The sequence below is a fragment of the Marmota monax genome, unplaced genomic scaffold (genome assembly GCF_021218885.2).
Source record: "Marmota monax isolate L192 unplaced genomic scaffold, Marmota_monax_Labrador192_F-V1.1 WCK01_AAM20220418_F8-fsc00033, whole genome shotgun sequence".
Taxonomy (NCBI): Eukaryota; Metazoa; Chordata; class Mammalia; order Rodentia; family Sciuridae; genus Marmota; species Marmota monax.
Window position 1 is genome coordinate 35,535 of NW_026694282.1, and position 18,984 is coordinate 54,518.

Here is an 18,984-nt window from a genome sequence, read left to right on the forward strand (position 1 = left end):
CCTTTAATTATTAAATAACAACAAAACAATCAAATGTCATAGGCCAAAAAGTCTAGAGATCAGAAACAAGGAGAGATATCTTGAATATTCTGTGCCGTAAGGCTTATTTCTCATATAAGCAACTTTTGCAACCTGAGATATCCATATCTTTTCTCCTGTCTTAGAACTGGTCTCTACTGCCATCTTTTTAAAAATAATCTTGGTAATGTTGATTTCTAGGTATTGATCCTAAATTTCTACTGAAAATAATAATTTTAATTCACAGTTTTCTGAAAAATTACTTAAAGTAAGAAGATTATTTTAGCGCCTATGATTAATTTATAAGACAAGGAAATTAACTAATCAGGAAAGCAGCATCACCTATACTGGACTGCAGAAACTTCACAGAATAAATATGCAAATCCAATATCCTCAAGGCTGACATATTTCTATTATTAAACTGCTAACGTGTTTATTTCCCCCACAATAGATGGATTTTTGTCATGAATACGCATTAAGCCCCATAGTTATTAGCTGTGATGACTAGGTGACAGTGAGGACACTACTTGAGAATTTGCATTTGACAGATCATTGACACACATTCACAGTTCTCTTTTTTCTCTTCATTTAAACAGAAATCGTGCAGCAGGAAATGAACTGGAGCTATTAGAGATTATTCAGGTTTAATAGCACACATCTTTTAGCTGGCGGATAGAACAATACACAATGTGGCAGAGTTAAACAGAGGCATCAATTATATTCTCAGACCTGTTAATATTTTTGACAATATTTAAATAGCACATCCCTTCAGGGCATGGCTTTTTTGCCCTCTCAGTTACACACCTGTCAAGTGTTTAATTTGCCAAAGGGAAATAGTTTGATTTCTAAGGGTGGTCTTAATACTGAAGCAGCAAATTGGAAAAATTAAACATTATTGAATAGAAGTAATGAGAAGGATCTGAGGGAAAAAATTGTAGGCTTAATTCAACGTGGCATATTAGCATCTGTCATTAATGCAACAATATGATCATGTTCTCCAATATGCTGCATATACCTCAGGTTTTTCAATTATTTAACTCCCTTTGCTTCTCTAAAAGACAGGAGAATGGATGACAGAGGGGAAGAACTGAACAGATCAAATTTTCCAGTGATGGTAAAAAAAAAAAAATTGAAACAGTAACTTGCACCTGTTGTGCATATAAAAATTATACATATGAAAATATAATTTACATATAAGGTAATAAGTAAAAGCTAGGCAATGGTCAGATTTGGGTAGCCACTGATTGAAATGCATGAAACAAATTTTATTCCTTAGATATATTTAGTTATTAAATTATAAATATTAATAAATTAGCGATTGGTAAATCTGATGAAATTAGAATATTTATATTTTAATTTTAATATACAAAAATTACATAGTTTTAAATTTTTATTTTAATCATATATAAAATACTGATAAGTAAACAGAATTGAATTAGTAAAAAAAAATGGAGATTAAAGTGAAAAGTCACAAAAATTGAGGAATTGTGAAAATGAAACTCTTGACATTTAGGGATCAAATTCCTATCATTGAAAAGAAGATATAAGATAGTCTGCAAAGCCTAAAAGGGGGAAAGAAGCCCAGGGAGCCAAGAAAACTGAATTCTAGTTCTGGCTTTACCCTTAAAAACAAATCACTTAACCTCTCCAGGCTAGATACTTTCCATGGTCCCTTTTATTGTTAGCTTTCTCTTCTACATAAAGAGTGACTAAGGACACAAAATCCACAGATATGTAAAACATGCCTTCAGAATTCACAATTTAGTCTTAAATACATTATTAATAAAATAGCAAAATCATAGCATATATTAGTCACAGAACTTGAGCCTCTATTATTATGCTCAATAGATTTCCAAGTAGTTTTCATGTGAACCATGTAGGACTCAAATAGTAATAGAGCCCATATCCTATTTTCATTTGAAAATATTAAATCAAGCTTAGCAAGTAGGTCCATTTGTCCCTTTCTTTCATCAGACACAGGAGGGAAAAAGATTCTTTGTCATTCGTAAGGCTGGTTAGCAGGAAAATAATGATTTATCTCACTAGACTAGTGGTGTACTTGTTGATACTCTATTTATTTTAACTTCCTTCCCATTTTAATCACATTTCCATACAATACAATAAATAGAAGATATCTGTTCAACCTCTCTATACTCTGAAAAACCAGATGATTATTCCCATCATAATTACATTTACATTCAAGAGGGTGGTTTCTCCATAAGTTTACCAATTTGTTCTGAAAGTTAGAATTGAAAATTAGTATCTCCATAACTTACAAAGGGGATAAACACACTACAAATAACAAAAACACCTTTTAAAATTCATGATCATGACTTTTAAAATCATTACATAGAAATTATGACATATGTCTGAAGATTATTCTTGATTTATTTTAGAGGGGCTACAAATATACAAATGTAGATTAAGAAGTTAACACGACATTAAACAAATTCCTTTTCTATTACTACTGTTTTACCTTTTGCATTTAGCACACTTTTGAGTGTTGTTTTTTGTCTTCTGATATTTTTATCGTACTGGGAATTGAACCCACAGTCCTACCACTGAGTACACCTCCAGCACTATTTGGGAAATTTTTATTGGAGCTATTCTTTCACTGTATTATGAAACTAGTTTTCAAGATTCTTTTTTAATCTTTTAAGGCAGGATATTTGCTAGCAAGTCATCCATAACCATTAAATTAATTCTAAAAACATGAGAATGAGAACTTGAAGGCATAATTAACTTCAAACCTTATGAGGATATGAACTGTTTTAAAAATATTTTTTAAAAATCTGAGAAATAGTGATTAAATTAAGTAAGTTCAGAGAACATCTGACTTTAGTTTTCACTCTGTCACTATGATACGTTTCAATTTTAGTATAAATGCTCCAACTTTTAATGCTCATAATTTTTACAGGAGAAACACAGTGTTACATTTAGAAGTTCTACCATCTGATGCTGTCATAGAAGCAATTGCTACTTACACTCTTTTAAGAAGTGAGAATTGCAATTCCTCTAACTGATGACAATGTAATTATTCCTTTTACTGTCAAAATAGAGGTGATTTCCCTTCCTTACACACATGATTACACATGCAAATCTAGGCTTATCTGAAATCTTACAAGCGTACTCAAATCCGAATCTGAATGAGTAAGATCACATGAACAATGAGCCTTAGTGATGATGGAAACCAAGTCTACAACCATCTACCCCAAACATACTTTTATCATCCCCTTTTCCTGTAGAAACTCATTCTTCAGCATCCACACAGCTTTCAACACAATGTCATATCATCTACAGTATACGGCAACAACCACTGTAAAAATAACTAGGAAGAAAAAGCCATGGTGAATTTGAATGTCTTGTTTGGAGGTTTAAATGACTTCAATAACTATTCATTAACACATTCGAAAATCAGCCTTCAGAAAAAAACAATCCTTTCACAAGATCTATGCCATGCTGTGAACACCCCAATGATATCCTACCTGGTCTCTCAGCTGCTGTACAGAAGTCTGAAGGTTCAGAATCTGACTGAAGAGTGGGCTCTGCAGGACTGACTTTAGAAGGCTGAGTTTGTCTTCATTTGCTACATCCCCACGTTCTCGTAGCTTGGCTTGCAAGCGCTCTGCTGCCTGCAGGGCCCGATTTTTATCTATTCCAAAGAGTAGCATTAGTAAATAACAGGACTCAAAACATTCATATCAAGCATATAAGGATCCCATGCTTGTGGAAATTCTCAAATCATGCCTCTTAAGTGCACAAAATTGTCTTTTTTGAGTAAAAAGTTTTACAAAAGTATACAATTTTAATAAAGTACAAAAGAACAAAAAGTACAAGACTGAGCACTTTTTAATACTTTGAATATTTTCTCTCAAAATTAAACAGCAAATTACACAGTATTTTTTATATTTACATTTGCTTCAAACCAACGGGATTGGTTTGGAGATAAAACAGAAAGGGTGTAACATGTAACATGTAACTGGAAATGTGCCCCACAAACCTTGAAGGCTCCTATAAGAAAGTTTCTTTGAAAGCAAGAAATTGGTTATATTGTGTGCTGAATACAACTAGTCACAGAAACCAATTCACATGATGGCTCTCTAAATTCCAATGTGAGCTGTTTCAACTCTTTCATAAAAACCATCGACTCTCCTCCTACCCTTAAAACATGAAGCTGTCTAAGCATCAACCGTAATCATCAAGGTGACAGAGTAAAATCTAGATACCTTCAAAAAGTTATAATAGATAAGCTACCTGGAATACGTACAGGACTGCTATGTCTGATGATGGCAGATATGTACCACACCTGATATACTTGTAAACAGACGTATAAACTAGTTTATCTAGAAGGGATTAACACATAAACATGGGAAATCTAGCTATTTCAACCTAAATTATCTCATGAGGAAATTAAATTGCCTTCAATGAAGTTACCAGCTAAAGAGATTGTTACTGTTCTCCTTGTCAAGTAAAAGCAAGAGCTCAACCAGGTATGGCACATGCCTGTTATACCAGCTACTTAGGATGCTGAGGCAGGAGGGGTCACAAGTTTGCCACCACAATGAGCAACTTAACAAGACTCTGTCTCAAAATAATTTTATTTTAAAAAAGGGATGAGAGTACAGATCAGTGGTAGAGTGCTGGGTTCAATCCCCAGTAAAATACACACGCACGCGCACACACACACACACACCCCCAAGAGCTCAGAGGCAATTCAGCCACAAATACAAGAATAATGGTCATCTTTCAATATTAAAATACTAATAAATTTTCTCCTGTAATCCAGAAACAAATATTAACTACAACTGGGTTCATGAATTAGAATTAGGTATACATTAAGCTTTATTAAGACCCATAAATGGTAGAATGTCATATTTATTTTTATGTACAAATTATGTGTGTTTTGTAACACTTCACATGAGACTGATCAAATACAGAAAAGTATTATCCTGGCACAATGTTAGTGGATAACAACCTTTTAAATCTAAGTTACCACAGATAGAATCTGCTATATAAAACATATCGTACTCAAAGATCCCAACGGAGGGAGTTTCAACTTTTAAAAATGCAGAAAAAAAAGAATAAGTCTTACCTATGGTTTCCAACATTTCTTTCAAAGTTCTTCTCTAAAATGATTTCAAACAGCAACTAAAATGGAACTCTGAGGGAAAAAGGACATAAAATGAAAGGGTTACGTTTTCTCAGAACTGTAATTTTCTTCTAAAACTAAATACTCTAAATAGCACTTGATACCATTGTAATTCCTCTGACCATTAACTCCTGTTGATATAACTTCACATAGTTCCCATTACAGGCAAAAAAAAAAAAAAAAAAAAAAGTCAGCACTCTAGAACTTACTCAAAATGATATGCACATACCCATGTTAACTGCAATAATAAGTAGAAAAGCTTAAATTCTGTTTTAAATAAGATGGTACAAGTTTCTATAATATTTCCTGAAGAGCTTCTCAGCACAGACCACTGTAATCTTGGATTAATTTACAGATCCTTAACCACAGAATAAGGAGCTTACTTGAATCTGCATATGAAATTCTCTAGGCAAAAATGATAAATGAATTTGTGATCTTACCCTCAAATGCTCACAGCCTTAACTGGGAAGATATATACATACCAATTAGACAAGAACTGTGACACCAAAGCAGTACAGGTAATACTATACTGCTTTAATACATTAAATCATGGATTAAAAACTGAATAAAAGAGAGTGCCCGCTTAAATTTTTCAAAGGTTTTTAAACTATCCTTCTAACTATAATGTTCTCCTCTTTCCACTTAAAAATACCTTCTCAATTCCTTCTTTATCTTCACATAGATCTTATCTTTCCCTGGAAACACTTAATTGGACACTTTGAAGTCCTGGGTACAGATATGCACAGCCAACATCCACATCACTAACCATAATCAGCCTCTGCTATACAATTCTGCACAACTGTCTCCAGAGGTACAACCACCCTTTGCTTCGCAGAAAATCCTGAGTTAACCAGGTGTCAGTCTTCTCAGAGAAGGAATCTATCACCACATATCCTCATTCTTCAACTGGAAGGTGAGACAGGCCATTTTTCTGAGAAAGACCAAGTTGCCCTCTATTACTTCTTCAAGAGGAAAGGATTCTTGGCAAAAAGTAGATATATGTAGATGAGCAGATGCATAGAACATCAATGCCCTACAATTTGCTCTGAATAATAACAGAAAATAGTACTTGCTAACTTCCTTATCCCAATATAGAACAGTAGTCTAAAAACACCAACTCCATTCCAAATAGTCAAACAGCTCAACTAGTGGCACTTATTTTAAAACTGCCCTAGTATCAAGGAGAGGGCACTGGCTCTGACCTAGAATTAAAACTTAAATAACAGTGTAGCTTTTAGCAAGTAGCCTAACATCTCAACCTTGGTTTTATAGAATATAAACTTATTCATTGAGTATCTTGTGATAAATGAGATAAATAATGTATGCTAATTTCCAGCTTACAAAAAACTCATAATTATAAAATATACATTCAGGATTAATGTTGAGTCCATATAGGTTAGCATTCCCATGCAAGACAGTATATATTCATGAGGCACTATACAGAGAACTTAAAGATAAATTTGCGATATTTTTAATTCTTATTTATAAGGAAACTACAATACTCTTTCAAAAAATATCATAATAGCAAGTACCCTCTGAAAAAAATTAACTTCTGAAAAATTAAACCTAAAAGTCAGGAGACCCCAAGTCTACCAACATGTATCTAATTAAATAGACAGAGGAACCATGAAAGCAATGAAGAAGCATGAATAAGTTTGTCCTTGTTAAGTTGCATATTTTTTCTGACTCTAGATCTATTTACAAATAAATCTTATTAATAAATTTTAGAAGGAAAATAATTATATATATTAATGTTTGGTATGCACAATAAAACTTAGCTCTATCCACTTTACCTTATGAAAAATTAACTCAGAAAGATAGGCACTATTCATGACGTGGGGGAAAGGTAGCCTATGAATATAGCCACTGATTTATGAAGAGTCTGCAGAGAAAGTTGGGCAGGAAGTTCCCAACAGAGAAAAACACGGCCATCCAAAGTTCACCAAGAAGTCAGTAATGCAGATGTAGAGCTACTTACACTACTACCCACCCCTCAAGAAACTTGTTGTAAGAGTTTAAAAAAAAAAAAAAAAAAAAGCCACTCCTGTTGCAAGTCGCTGACAGTGTCTCCCAGGAGAGAGCTAACAGTAACATATGTGAATTTCAGTGATAAAACATAGTACAGTTTCATAGCTTCTCTGTACTGGTCTAATGTCCCTAAAATAAAATCATAGCTTTTTTGAAGTTTACAGGGGATTTCACTATTTACAACCATGCCAAAGAGATAAGTTGTTTGTTTGGTTTTTTTAAAAAGGGTTTTTCTTATGTCCCTTATCCTTATCCCCAAAACCCAGTAAATTCAGTTCTAATTATATATAAATCATTTGTAATTGAAGAACTTTTAAGATAGATCAAATCTACTTCTTTCAAACTGCAAATTCATTTTCACCCACCCTTTCACCACCTTACCATCTCCCTTCTCTTTTTACCCATTTCAACACTACATGGAAATATAAGGTTACCTGGGTCATAAAAGCAGACCATGGTCATAGGGTAAGTCTTATAGGAGACCCAACAATAGGTCAGAAGCAGCCCAGGTTCTTCCTGGGCAATTCATGCTAGCAGTGACAATGCTGAATCAAAGAGGCAGTAGAAATGAGCTGTAGAGATGACCAGGAGATCTACACTACTATGGGGGCAGAAGCAGCAATAATAACAGCAAACAGGGCACCTACAAAATGCTAGGCACTTACTGAAGCATGCTATCCAGTTATATCCTTTAACAGTCATACAATCCATTGACTTTACATAAGTCATAAAAAGACTAAGAAACTTGCCTAAATCACACCACTAGTAAGTAATGAATCTAGAGTTTGAGTACAGGCAGATAGGCTCCAGAGCCCACAATTAACTCCTACAATATGCTGCCCCTCATTAGGAGGAAAAATTTATCTTACCACATTTTTCCCTTTTCCAAGTTCAAAATTGCCATGCAGACCTTGCCCTTTATGAGGTGAAATGAAAGGAAGAAATAAGGACCCAAGTGTAAAGCATATGAATATAAATATATTGTCAATTTTTTAAAAAATGTGCAGTATAATACATTAAATTGCTACAACTTGTATAATATAAGGGAAATGCTTATTCAAGAAAAATTATTAGGTACATGTTTGTTTTTAAAAGCATAATAGGCACAAGTTTATAAAATATTTCTGCAAGTTTTATGGCTAATAGTAAACTATGACAGGAACAGAGGACACTGAAGGAAACCTATTTTGCACTGCATTCTTTTTCAGCTTTCTATCTTAATATAGAATAGCTCAGATTTAGCAAATAAAAATACATGATGCCTAGTTAAATCTGAGTTTCAGATAAATTATTTTTTTTAGTGAATAACCTATACAGTACTTAGAAGATAGTTATATTAAAAAAAAAACTAATTTTGTTATTTATTTGAAATACTTTTGTTTGTTATTATTGTTGTTGTTGTTGTGTTGATTTTGGGAATTGCATAGGATGCTCTACCACTGGACTATAACCCCCAACCCTTTTTATTTTTATGTAGAGACAGGGTCTTTCTAAGTTGCCAAGGCTGGCCTCAGAATTTGTGACCCTCCTCCCTCAGCCTCCCAAGTAGCTAGGACTACAGGTGTGTACCACAATGCCCAGCTTTAATTCACCTTTAATTGGGCATTTGTTATTCCATATGGCAAGTCTACTATATATGTATTTGCTTAGAAATTTTAAATTTAAGACAACATTTTAATTTAAGGCCTGAGAGCTTCCTGTCAAAATATAATGACAACATTACCAAATCTTTAATAAATCTAAAGATTCTACCTGTGACCATATGATTACCCAACAACTGGTTGATAACATCAGTTTCAGCAGGGGAGAGAAATCAAACTGAGTATTTGCTTTTATTGATGAAAAGAAACAGAGTAATTGCCTAATCATTTTTAATTTCCAACAAGTTGTACTGGTAACATGGAGACACAGCTTTTATGTAGAAAAGAATCAGTGTTTGAAACAACACAAATCTGTCCAATGCAGATTTCATGGCAATGAACAAATGAAATATGTTTTGTGCTAAAAATAACTCTATGAAGAGAAACTGCCCCAAATGCATACAATTTTCTAAACAATTCTGACAGAATAAGGAACACAAAATTTAAAAAGCTTGTTGTGATGGTTTGTAGCTTGTCAAAGTTGTTCATCATCTGTTATTGGCTTAAATTTAGCATTAGTCTCATTTATAGCAGCCTCAGCACTACTGAAGTTAGCAGACAAAAGCAAGATTGTAGCTGTTTACAGGTAGTTTGTTATCAATTCAGTTGGTAATGACAGCAATATTACACCTTCAGTCATAATTTCTACCTTGGATAACACTACTGAACTATTGCTCTGAAAGGAAAGAAACGTCACGGTATCCACCAATATCATGTTGTTATCAGCAGAAAACATCAGCCTTTTCTTAGCATCTGTTCTTTTTAACTTTGCTCTCATTCTTATAGGCTTTGATCAGAAAAAGTATTCCTGAGCACAATTTTTATTATAGGCTTTGATCAGAAAAAGTATTCCTGAGCACAATTTTTATTTTCAAGTTGTCATTTCTAAATATTTCCAAATGCCTAAAGTAAGAATAAAATTTATTAATTCAATTTTGTTCCCCAAAAATCAAAGAAAATTAACTATCAAGGAAATTTCGCTTATCAACATACTTCATATATAGATATTCTTTTTCATTGATATTCTTATCCTCCATTTATGAAGCCATATACTTGTCCAAAGTAAAAAGTCTGAGGCGTTTATTGGGTTAGAAGAGAACTCAAATTCTGTTATTAACCCATTCAATATACACACAAGGTGCCCACATGATGGGCATACTATCAGGTGGCAGAATTAGAGAAATGAGGACTCAGTCTGGGAACCCAATATAAGTGAATGGGAAAAAAAAACAGTAAGATGACTATTAAAATACAGAAACACAAAAAGGGGACCCAAATGCCACACTGAGGAGTCAGGGAAAACTTCCTGAAGGCCTAAAAAACAGGCAGGAGTTAAGACAGAAGTTGTGAGAAGTACCTCCTGAGCACTGCAAAATTTGTTGTACCTGGATTGGTATGGGTGAGAAAAGGGAAAGGAAGAGGTAACAAGGCTGGCACATTTCCTCCTTTGATTTGGAAACTCCACTTCCAATAAAAATCTGAGATCTTACTAGCAAAGACTTTTTTTTTTTTTTTTTTTTTTTTTTTTTGGTACCAGTGACTGAACTCAGGGGCACTGGACCACTGAGCCACATCCCAGCCTGATTGTGTATTTTATTTAGAGACAAGGTCTCACTGAGTTGCTGAGTGCCTTGTCCTTGCTGAGGCTGGCTTTGAACTTGCGATTCTCCTGTCTCAGCATCCTGAGCCACTGGGATTACAGGTGTGCACCACCTCGCCGGGCTGGAAAGACAATTTTAATAAGAGCACTAAGGTAATTAAGAATCGTAATTGGGAAACAGTTATATCAGAAAAACAAGGCATGTAAAGTTACAGCTGTGAGTGAATAAAATACCATGAATTATTCAGTTTTAGTAAGAGCATGAGAAAAGCCACAAGCTATAACCAAACAAAGAATAAGCCCAATGTCCAAAAACATGGGATCAGAGAGTTCATTACATAAATGAACCCACAGTTCTGTCACCAATATTCACAAATAATGAAAATACTTCTGGCTAAAAAAAAAAACTACATTTATAGAAAATCAAAATGCGGGCTGGGGATGTGGCTCAAGGGGTAGCACGCTCACCTGGCATGCGTGCGGCCTGGGTTCGATCCTCAGCACCACATACAAACAAAGATGTTGTGTCCGCCGAAAACTAAAAAATAAATATTAAAAAATTCTCTCTCTCTCTCTCTCTCTCTCTCTCTCTCTCTCTCTCTCTCTCTCTCTCCCTCCTCTCTTTAAAAAAAAAAGAAAGAAAAAGAAAATAAAAATGCTCTTACTCCAAACACCACTAGAAAAATAAGCCAAATGTGCATATTAAAAATTTAAGGTACCATTAAAATAACAGAAATTATACAGACTCTATATAATTGATATACCAGGTGGAAAAAAAGATGAAACAAACAAATACTCAAGAAAACTAAAAAAGATTGAGAATAAAGAAAAAAGCAAAAGCACAGTCAACAAGAAACACAAATAAGAGAGTTAAAATAAATTTAGATATCTATATTTACTATAACTATGAAAATATTAGAGTTACTAAAGAATGGATTTGTAATCCAGATTTTGAAGATAAAATTGAGATTTGAGAATAAGTATAGTTTGATACAACTTATCTAAATTTTAAATGTATACATAATAATATATGTTACATAAATACACATATTTGCTTTCATCATATTTAAGGATGGCTTAAAAGCCCACATTCTGAAATCACAGCAATAGTTACTTTCAGAGACGAACAGATACAAGGACTAGCTTCAAAACATGTCAAAGGGGGAATTTAGCTTCCTCTATTTTTTTAAGAAAGCAATATTTTCATGTTTTAAAGTATACTCATAAAAAGTAAGCGGATTATAATATTTATTGACCAAATGGTGCAATATCTGCAATTTACTTCAAAAAAATGGAAATGGACAGCGAAATGGCTTAGAGTAAAGAAAAAACAAAGCTGACCATGAACTGAAGGTTATTAAAAATGAAGAATAGATACCAGATTACTGCACTCTTCTGCTTGCCTTTATGTACATTTGAAAATTTTCATTAAAAAAAATTTTTAAAACTAAGCTATTGGCAGTAAATACATGAAAATGTTATCAATATCTGCTGTGGGAGAGGACAAAAATTAGAGATGAACATATTTTTTCTTTAAAATTCACAATATTTTTTAAAATTCTCCCTGCCATCTTTCCTTATCAAAAAAATATTTCACTGCAAACTACTAAATTACTCAGGAAATTTTTTACCCTTGGTAAATGGTCCCAAATAAATAATTTCTTCAAGCTAGATTACTTAATTCCAGCAAAAAAAAAAAGGAAATATGAAAAGATTTCCTCAAAAATTAGTATCTAACGAAGAATCATTTTCAGTTTTAATTTACTTTGATTTTCGGGTGGCTACTCTGCTTCTAGTTTTATCGAGCTTTTTAGGTATGAGACTTAGAAGCAGATGCTTATGGCCTTTGCCAACTCCATGTCAGAGAGCAGCCAGGCAAAAAATGTTCAACAACTGTTGATGTTCTGTTTTGGGATATATACATAATCTAAACCAAAACCGCACCTTCAGGAATGATGAGTAAACCCAAGAGTAGAGAAATATATATCTGTTTCAATTAAAAGAGATTCATGTTATCTTTCATGTATATTCAAAAGGCAATTCAATATAATCAACAGTCATAGTACGTGTAAGATAATACTAAAAATAAGGATATGTGACATATTAATACACCATTATATAAACAATATTTTGATCACGAATCCATAAAATTTAAAGAAATTTGATGAAAATAGTATTATCTCATTTCTGTTGTCAGGACTTTTGTAATGGGAGAAAAAATCCTATCTAAAAGGAAAACACATAGGATATAGAAATTAAAACATTTTACAAGTAGGCAAACTTACACAACAAATGTATCTATACTAACAAACCTGCTCATTAAATTTGCTTTGGTTTTGAAAATTACTTTCTTTTTTTAAAGATGCCTGGCCTAAGGTGAAATGTTCTTTGTTCCTTCAAAAGTATATATGTTCTTTCCTTAATTGCAGATTATCAAAAACACATTGATACTAGTTTTATAAAGACATGTTATCAGTTCATGTTCACTTCCAAAATTATACACTTAAATTACTTTTTTGTGATTTTTCTGAGTTAAGTTCTTTATGTGTTGCTTATACTCAACTGCAAAGTCAATTTGAGTTGAAAGGAATCTCAAACATGTAGCTCACAGCTACACAAGTTAGACCTCACTGAGGCTGGATTCTATAAATCAGGGGTATGTCTGAGATTAGAACCTCAGGCTGCTGCTATTACTAAACTATAACTTCTCATTATAAAAAATATATTAGATAATCAATTCTATTTATAGTCCATTGTATCATATTTATGTCCTTCACCCTCCAATTGTTTAAAGAGTCCATAATTGTTTTAAGAGTCCAAAATATACATTAAAACTATGGATTCCACACCTTTTCACTGGGCCCCCATTTTCACATATTTTCCATCCATAAAGTTCTCTTAGAAGATTCCAAAGGGCAAAGTGCCCTCCCTTCAAATTGTTAACTCCCACCAATCATAGTGATTCGGGGAAAAGATTTACATATTTCTGATAAAGAAGATTTAGTCTCTTCTGTGTTCTCACTCCCTAGTTAAACTCAAAAGGAATTTAGGTTGTTGGGCAGTTCGCCCCTATTTGCTACCACATTTTCAGTGCTAAGGGCCAAGATGCAACATACCAAGCATATTTCTTGGACAGAACCAGGCACAGGGATTCCTCCAAGGGCTGCACTTCTAGGTGAACAACATGCCAATGCCAGATTGCAGAGGCAGCCAGCCTCTCACTCTAGCCACAATATATTTTTTTTTTGGGGGGGGGGGGGGGGCGGGGGTGACCTAAAACATGCAGAAGAATTAACTTTGTGGCATAGAATTCTCAGGTGTAATTCCTACACTGGCAACAAATTCTCCAGAGAAATTATTTCAGGCTCCTGCCTTTTGCCTGCCTGAAATGAGGCAATTCCCTAGTGAAGCCTGGGCAGACTGTGTCCTTGGTGCTTCTAAAAAGCGAGACTACACAAAGCTTCTCCACAGGACCCAGAAACTCAGCTGGCAACTGGTCTATGTTTGAACTTAACTGTAATAAGAGGGAACAGACGGTAACGAGATGTCTATTATTTCTCAACTGCCCACTCAAGGAAGGATTTTCAGTTAAGGAGATCTTAATGACAATATTTAGACAAAACAATAACTGGCACTGTCATTTGTAACCAAGTGATTCTTCAGTGGAAAGCCCTAAAGGTTGGTGAGTAGAGACAAACTTTCCAATACCCATAAAGAAAGAGGAGGTGGAAAGAGGAGGTGGGAGAGTTGACCAGAATATTAACAATGCTGTTTCAACTTACCACCTTATCCAATAACCTCAGGTTTACACTATTCTCCAAAGGTCATTTTCTATCTTTCCTTTTTTATTCTATTTTTTTCTTGAGAAGGGGTATGGGGGGTAGGTACAGAAGATTAAATCTAGGGGTGTTTCACCACTAAGCTACATCCCTGGTCCTTTTTTATTTTGAGCCAGGGTCTCACTAAGTTGTTGAAGCTGGTCTAGAACTTGGAATCCTTCTGCCTCAGCCTCCTGGTCACTGGGATTACAGGCAGGCACTACCAGGCCTGGCTCCCTATAACTCTTTAAGTAACTGTACTTCCACCATTTCCATATTATTGTTCCAAATTATTTCTTCCATCCTGGAATCTTTCCTATAAAAATTATGAAGAGTATCATCTATCATATGAGCTACTTAGTTATTACTGAGCTATAAGTATTATACATAATTAGATATTTTTGTCCTTCCCCATCAATCATGCATTCAAAATTCAGTTTGTGGCTTCCATAATTTCCCTTTGCTGAGTTTGGATATAAATAAAGACAAAGTTTACAAACTTTACTCAAGAAATAGCTGTCTCAAATTTCTGATCAGAAGTCCTCTGGGACAGACACTGGAGTAGTACTTAATGTGGCTGTTTTTCTCTCCTGTAAGTGGGCTTGTGGTAACTAGTGACTTGCAAGCCCTCTTGGTTGAGTTCCAGCTCTGTGCAGAAAAGCACCCTGCAGGTATTATGAAGGGCTTGTGAGTGATCACTCTTGCTCTGAGGCTATTCTTCACAATACTTTTCATGGAGCAATTCAGAACCTTCAAATACACTTGGCAGAACAAATTTTGGAATTATCAATGCTTAATTGTTGAAACATATAAGAAAATTTTGTGCATTTTAATGATTCCCAAACACATAACTTGTTAACACGAGATTTTACAAATATGTAAATGGAGGATCAAAGAGATAACTTTATCAAGATCATCTAACTCAGATCATTTATTAAGCAATCATATTTCTATAGGTTTTTGGGTTTTTTTGTTTTGTTTTGTTTGTATAAGGGATTGAACCCAGAGGCATTTAACTACTGAGCCATGTCCACAGCCCTTTATTTTGTGACAGGGCCACACTAAGTTGCTGAGGCTGGCTTTGAACTTCCATCTTCCTGCCTCAGCCTCTGGAGCCGCTAGGATTACAGACATGCGCCATCGCACCCAGCCTCTATAGCTATTTTTGTAGGACGTACTGAAAAGTCTATATATACTGAAAAGCTGCAGGAGGATTTGAGAACCAAGAGTGAAAAGAGGAAAGAAGGAAATAAGAATGGAGGATTGAAAGTTACTCAATCAGATTGGATATCTACTCTGACTGGATTCCTTAAGTAACAAACTTGTCAATTTTTCATAGTGTTTTGCTGATTTAAAAAAGCAACTTTATTCCTCAGATACAAATCTGCCATCTAATACTCCCTTGGAGATGCAGAACTTTCCAAATATGTTTTTATCATTGGAATGTCTAAAACGTAGGCTTGGTTATAACCTACAAATTGAAGCAACAATCTGTTATTTGGGGCTTTCAAAAAATGCTATTCACTAACAACCAGTAATAAAACTGCATTTAAGAATTAGTTGCTACTACATCTACTATAATAATGATTCTTCCTAAGGACAAAATATTTTCCACAAGTGAAAGTTTTAACTTCAAAATTGGGATCATTTTTACTGTTTGAAATGAACTACTTATAAAATAGTTTTCATATACCCTGTTTTCTTATGCAGAACATGCGTTTTTTATACATATGCATTTTGATACTCCCACTTTCAGATAAGAAAACTGAGGCTCAGAAAGATAGTGTTTTCCTTTACATACATGATGGTTGTAAGTAAAAGTAACTTTTAAATCCAACCCAAGATGGAACAGCATCAAAGGCAAGTCCCTCTGCACCAAATCACAGTTTTCGGATCTAATAATAATAATGCAGGAAAGAAAACAGCTATTTACCTCCAGATTAAGTAGCTCAAGGCACCTTTGTTTTCACAGTTCCCAAGTTACTTTATAAAGTTCTTTTGAAGAAACACTGTGATTTTACTAGTTGTGACATTATAGGTAAGTTGCTTAACTCCTCTGAGTTGCCCTTTCCTTTGTAAAGTGGGCAGTAACAATAACTTGTGCAAAATGCCTGGAAGTAATAAGCACATAAAAGCTATTATTATTATTCTATATCTTATTTACTATCTAAACACCTATTTATTTTGTTGTTTCTGTTATCGATTTATGCCGGCTTATTTAATCAGTGACTACTTAATACAAATCAAAATTCATCATTTCTGGGATAGCAATTACATTACAAACTATACCACATTTTACCTATGCAGTGCAGTTTTATAACACCTTTTCTATAAATGAAAACCTCTTTTTGACAAATAAGGGTTTCTACCTGTTCTTTACCTGTTCAAACTCCTTCAAAGGAGCAGAAATGAACCAGACAATTGCAAACTAGAGTTTAGTCAAAGTACTGACACTTTGTATAAGTTATCTACTAAAGAAGACAGATGGAAAGAAAATGGGTGTTTTGTTTGGGGTTGGGGAGTTAGGTTATTTTTTTTGTTTCTTTGATACCAGGGATTGAATACAAGGGCACTTAACCACTAAGTTATATCTAAAGCCCTTTTTATTTTTTATTTTGAGACTAGGTCTTGCTAAGTTGCCTAGGGCCTGCCTAAGTTGCTTAGGACCGCCCCAAATTGCTGAGGCTGGCTTTGAACTGTGAGCCTCCTGCCTCAGTCTTCTGAGTCTCTGAGATTACAAGCATACAGCACCATACCTGGCAAAACTGGTTTGATATATGGCAAGACACAGATAAATAGGGGAGGAAAGAAAGAAGAGATGAGGGGAGAAAGCCAAAAGAAAGAACACATACAAAGATAAAGTTGCATGGAGAAGACAAAAGAAGCCCTCAGAAAATTCCTTAGCATTCACCAGACCAACAGGAGGTGCTGACTGAGGTTATGGATTCAGATTTGCAGGAGAAACTCAATATTTCCTCCACCAAAGTAAAATTTGATCTCAAAGGAAGAATGTAATTTATTTTCTTTTTCACATCAAGTAGTAAATCAAGTCATTAAAGCTGAGTAAATTTCCTTGTACTGAGTTGTCAACAGTATTAGCATCAGTTGGCTAACTGGCATTGTTTCCTAATTTTTAGAAAATCAATAGCAAAAAAGTAAAACTATGGAAACAGATATTGATATATTTTACAGATACTGATATATACAGATACTGATATATGTACAGATAATGATATGTTTTACATACCTTGAAAAATCTATTGCATTATTTCAGCAAGTCGTAACTGACCACTTACATTTTCCTAAACATAAGTCACAGGGAGTTTAGCATGAAGACACAGAGTCCTTCTATTCATCTTCAAATAAATACTTTATATTTGTGTATGTTTGTGTGTGGCACGCGCACACGCAAATGCACATACTGCTGAGGATAGAACACAGTACCTCATGTATAACAGGTGACCATTCTACCACTAAGCTACACCCCTGGCCCCAATAAACATTTTCATATCTAATTTTATGTCATAAATTGTTACTTAAGAAGAACATCCAAATTCTATAAATTTCAAGCTCCCAAAAATTTTCATCTACCTCTATCACCAAAGTTTACGACAAAAAAGAACGAAGACAGGTACCCAACTTCTCAGCTTAACTGAATGAAAACGGTTAACACTGAAACATGTGCTAGAACCCAATAGCATCAACAGGAGTCAGGAAGAATTTGAAAAGATCTGACACATGACCCTCATCTTGAAGGATGCATACAACAGATGAGTATGAGTGAAAGCCAGAAGAGGGAAAGGCATTTCTTGCTGAGGGAAGGGTTATCTGTTAAGGTTAGGAAACCATAAGGAACCCAGAGAATTAAATGACAGTGGGGCTGCAATTCTGAGTGAAGTAATGAAAGAAGCTAGGAAAGCAATACTTCCATGACCTGCCTGGGACCTTACCCACAGGCATACTAGAGTATACAGACATTGGGGAGAAGCATTGGGAGGATTTGAAATTTTATTTTCTGTAAGAATTCTGGCAATAGTGTAAATAACACAACAGAGAGAAAGGGGAAAAAAATGGCACCACAACCAAATGTTAAACTGTTAACAAAATGCCCAAGAGAAAAAACAAGGAGAGCCTAGATTAAGACAATGGCAAGCAAAAGAGAGGAGATGCAGGCAAAACAGGTGCATTCATTAGAGGGAACCAAAAGGACTCAATGACTGCTAGATGAGTGCTTGGGGCCAGGGGAAGCAGTGAGTGACAGCAACAGAAGCTAACTCTTCATGTTTTTAATCTTGGGCACTGGAAATACTTTGTCATTGTTTGTTGAAAGAACAACAGTAGGAAGAAAAAGTCACAACTTTTTAGAGAAAGAGGTGAAATGTGTTCCTTTTGGACACATTACATTTGAAATATGCTTCTATAAAATAGAAAATAAGAGAATTTAAATTGCAAGAAGATAGGCATTTTTATTTTGTTCTTTACCTGTTCTCTTGTTGATATATATCTTCAGCATCAAAAATAGTAGCTGTCCCAAAGTAGGTACTCAATAACTACATGCTGAAAGAATGAATCAGTTACACATGTGCATCTAAGCAGTCAGGCCCTGAAGAATCACTGGTCTCTAAATTGTTGCTGAAGATAAAGGAGGTCAGTCAAGAAGGCAGGGTTTAAAAAAAGAGGGAGAGTGCGGCGCTCAGTCCCAGGCGTCCTCAGTCCTGCCCCCAGAAGTGG

General features: G+C 34.6%; 1 protein-coding gene across 7 annotated transcripts in view; it reads right to left on the reverse strand.

The window, feature by feature from the left end:
• LOC124108802 (multiple PDZ domain protein-like) overlaps positions 1–18,984 on the reverse strand; it is a 64,083-nt gene that overhangs the window by 29,650 nt on the left and 15,449 nt on the right. For 3 of the 7 annotated variants that reach the window (XM_058586335.1, XM_058586340.1, XM_046467356.2), the window contains exons 2-3: positions 5,111–5,179; positions 3,504–3,670 (exon numbers count right to left, since the gene is read on the reverse strand). In XM_058586335.1, coding sequence (XP_058442318.1) covers positions 3,504–3,670; positions 5,111–5,126 — 183 coding nt within the window. In that variant the 5' untranslated portion in view covers positions 5,127–5,179. Of the gene's footprint in view, positions 1–3,503; positions 3,671–5,110; positions 5,180–5,933; positions 6,214–8,064; positions 8,112–10,450; positions 10,539–10,903; positions 10,974–18,984 lie in introns of those variants that run through there. The other 4 variants (XM_058586336.1, XM_058586337.1, XM_058586338.1 and 1 more) reach the window with 4 other exon arrangements.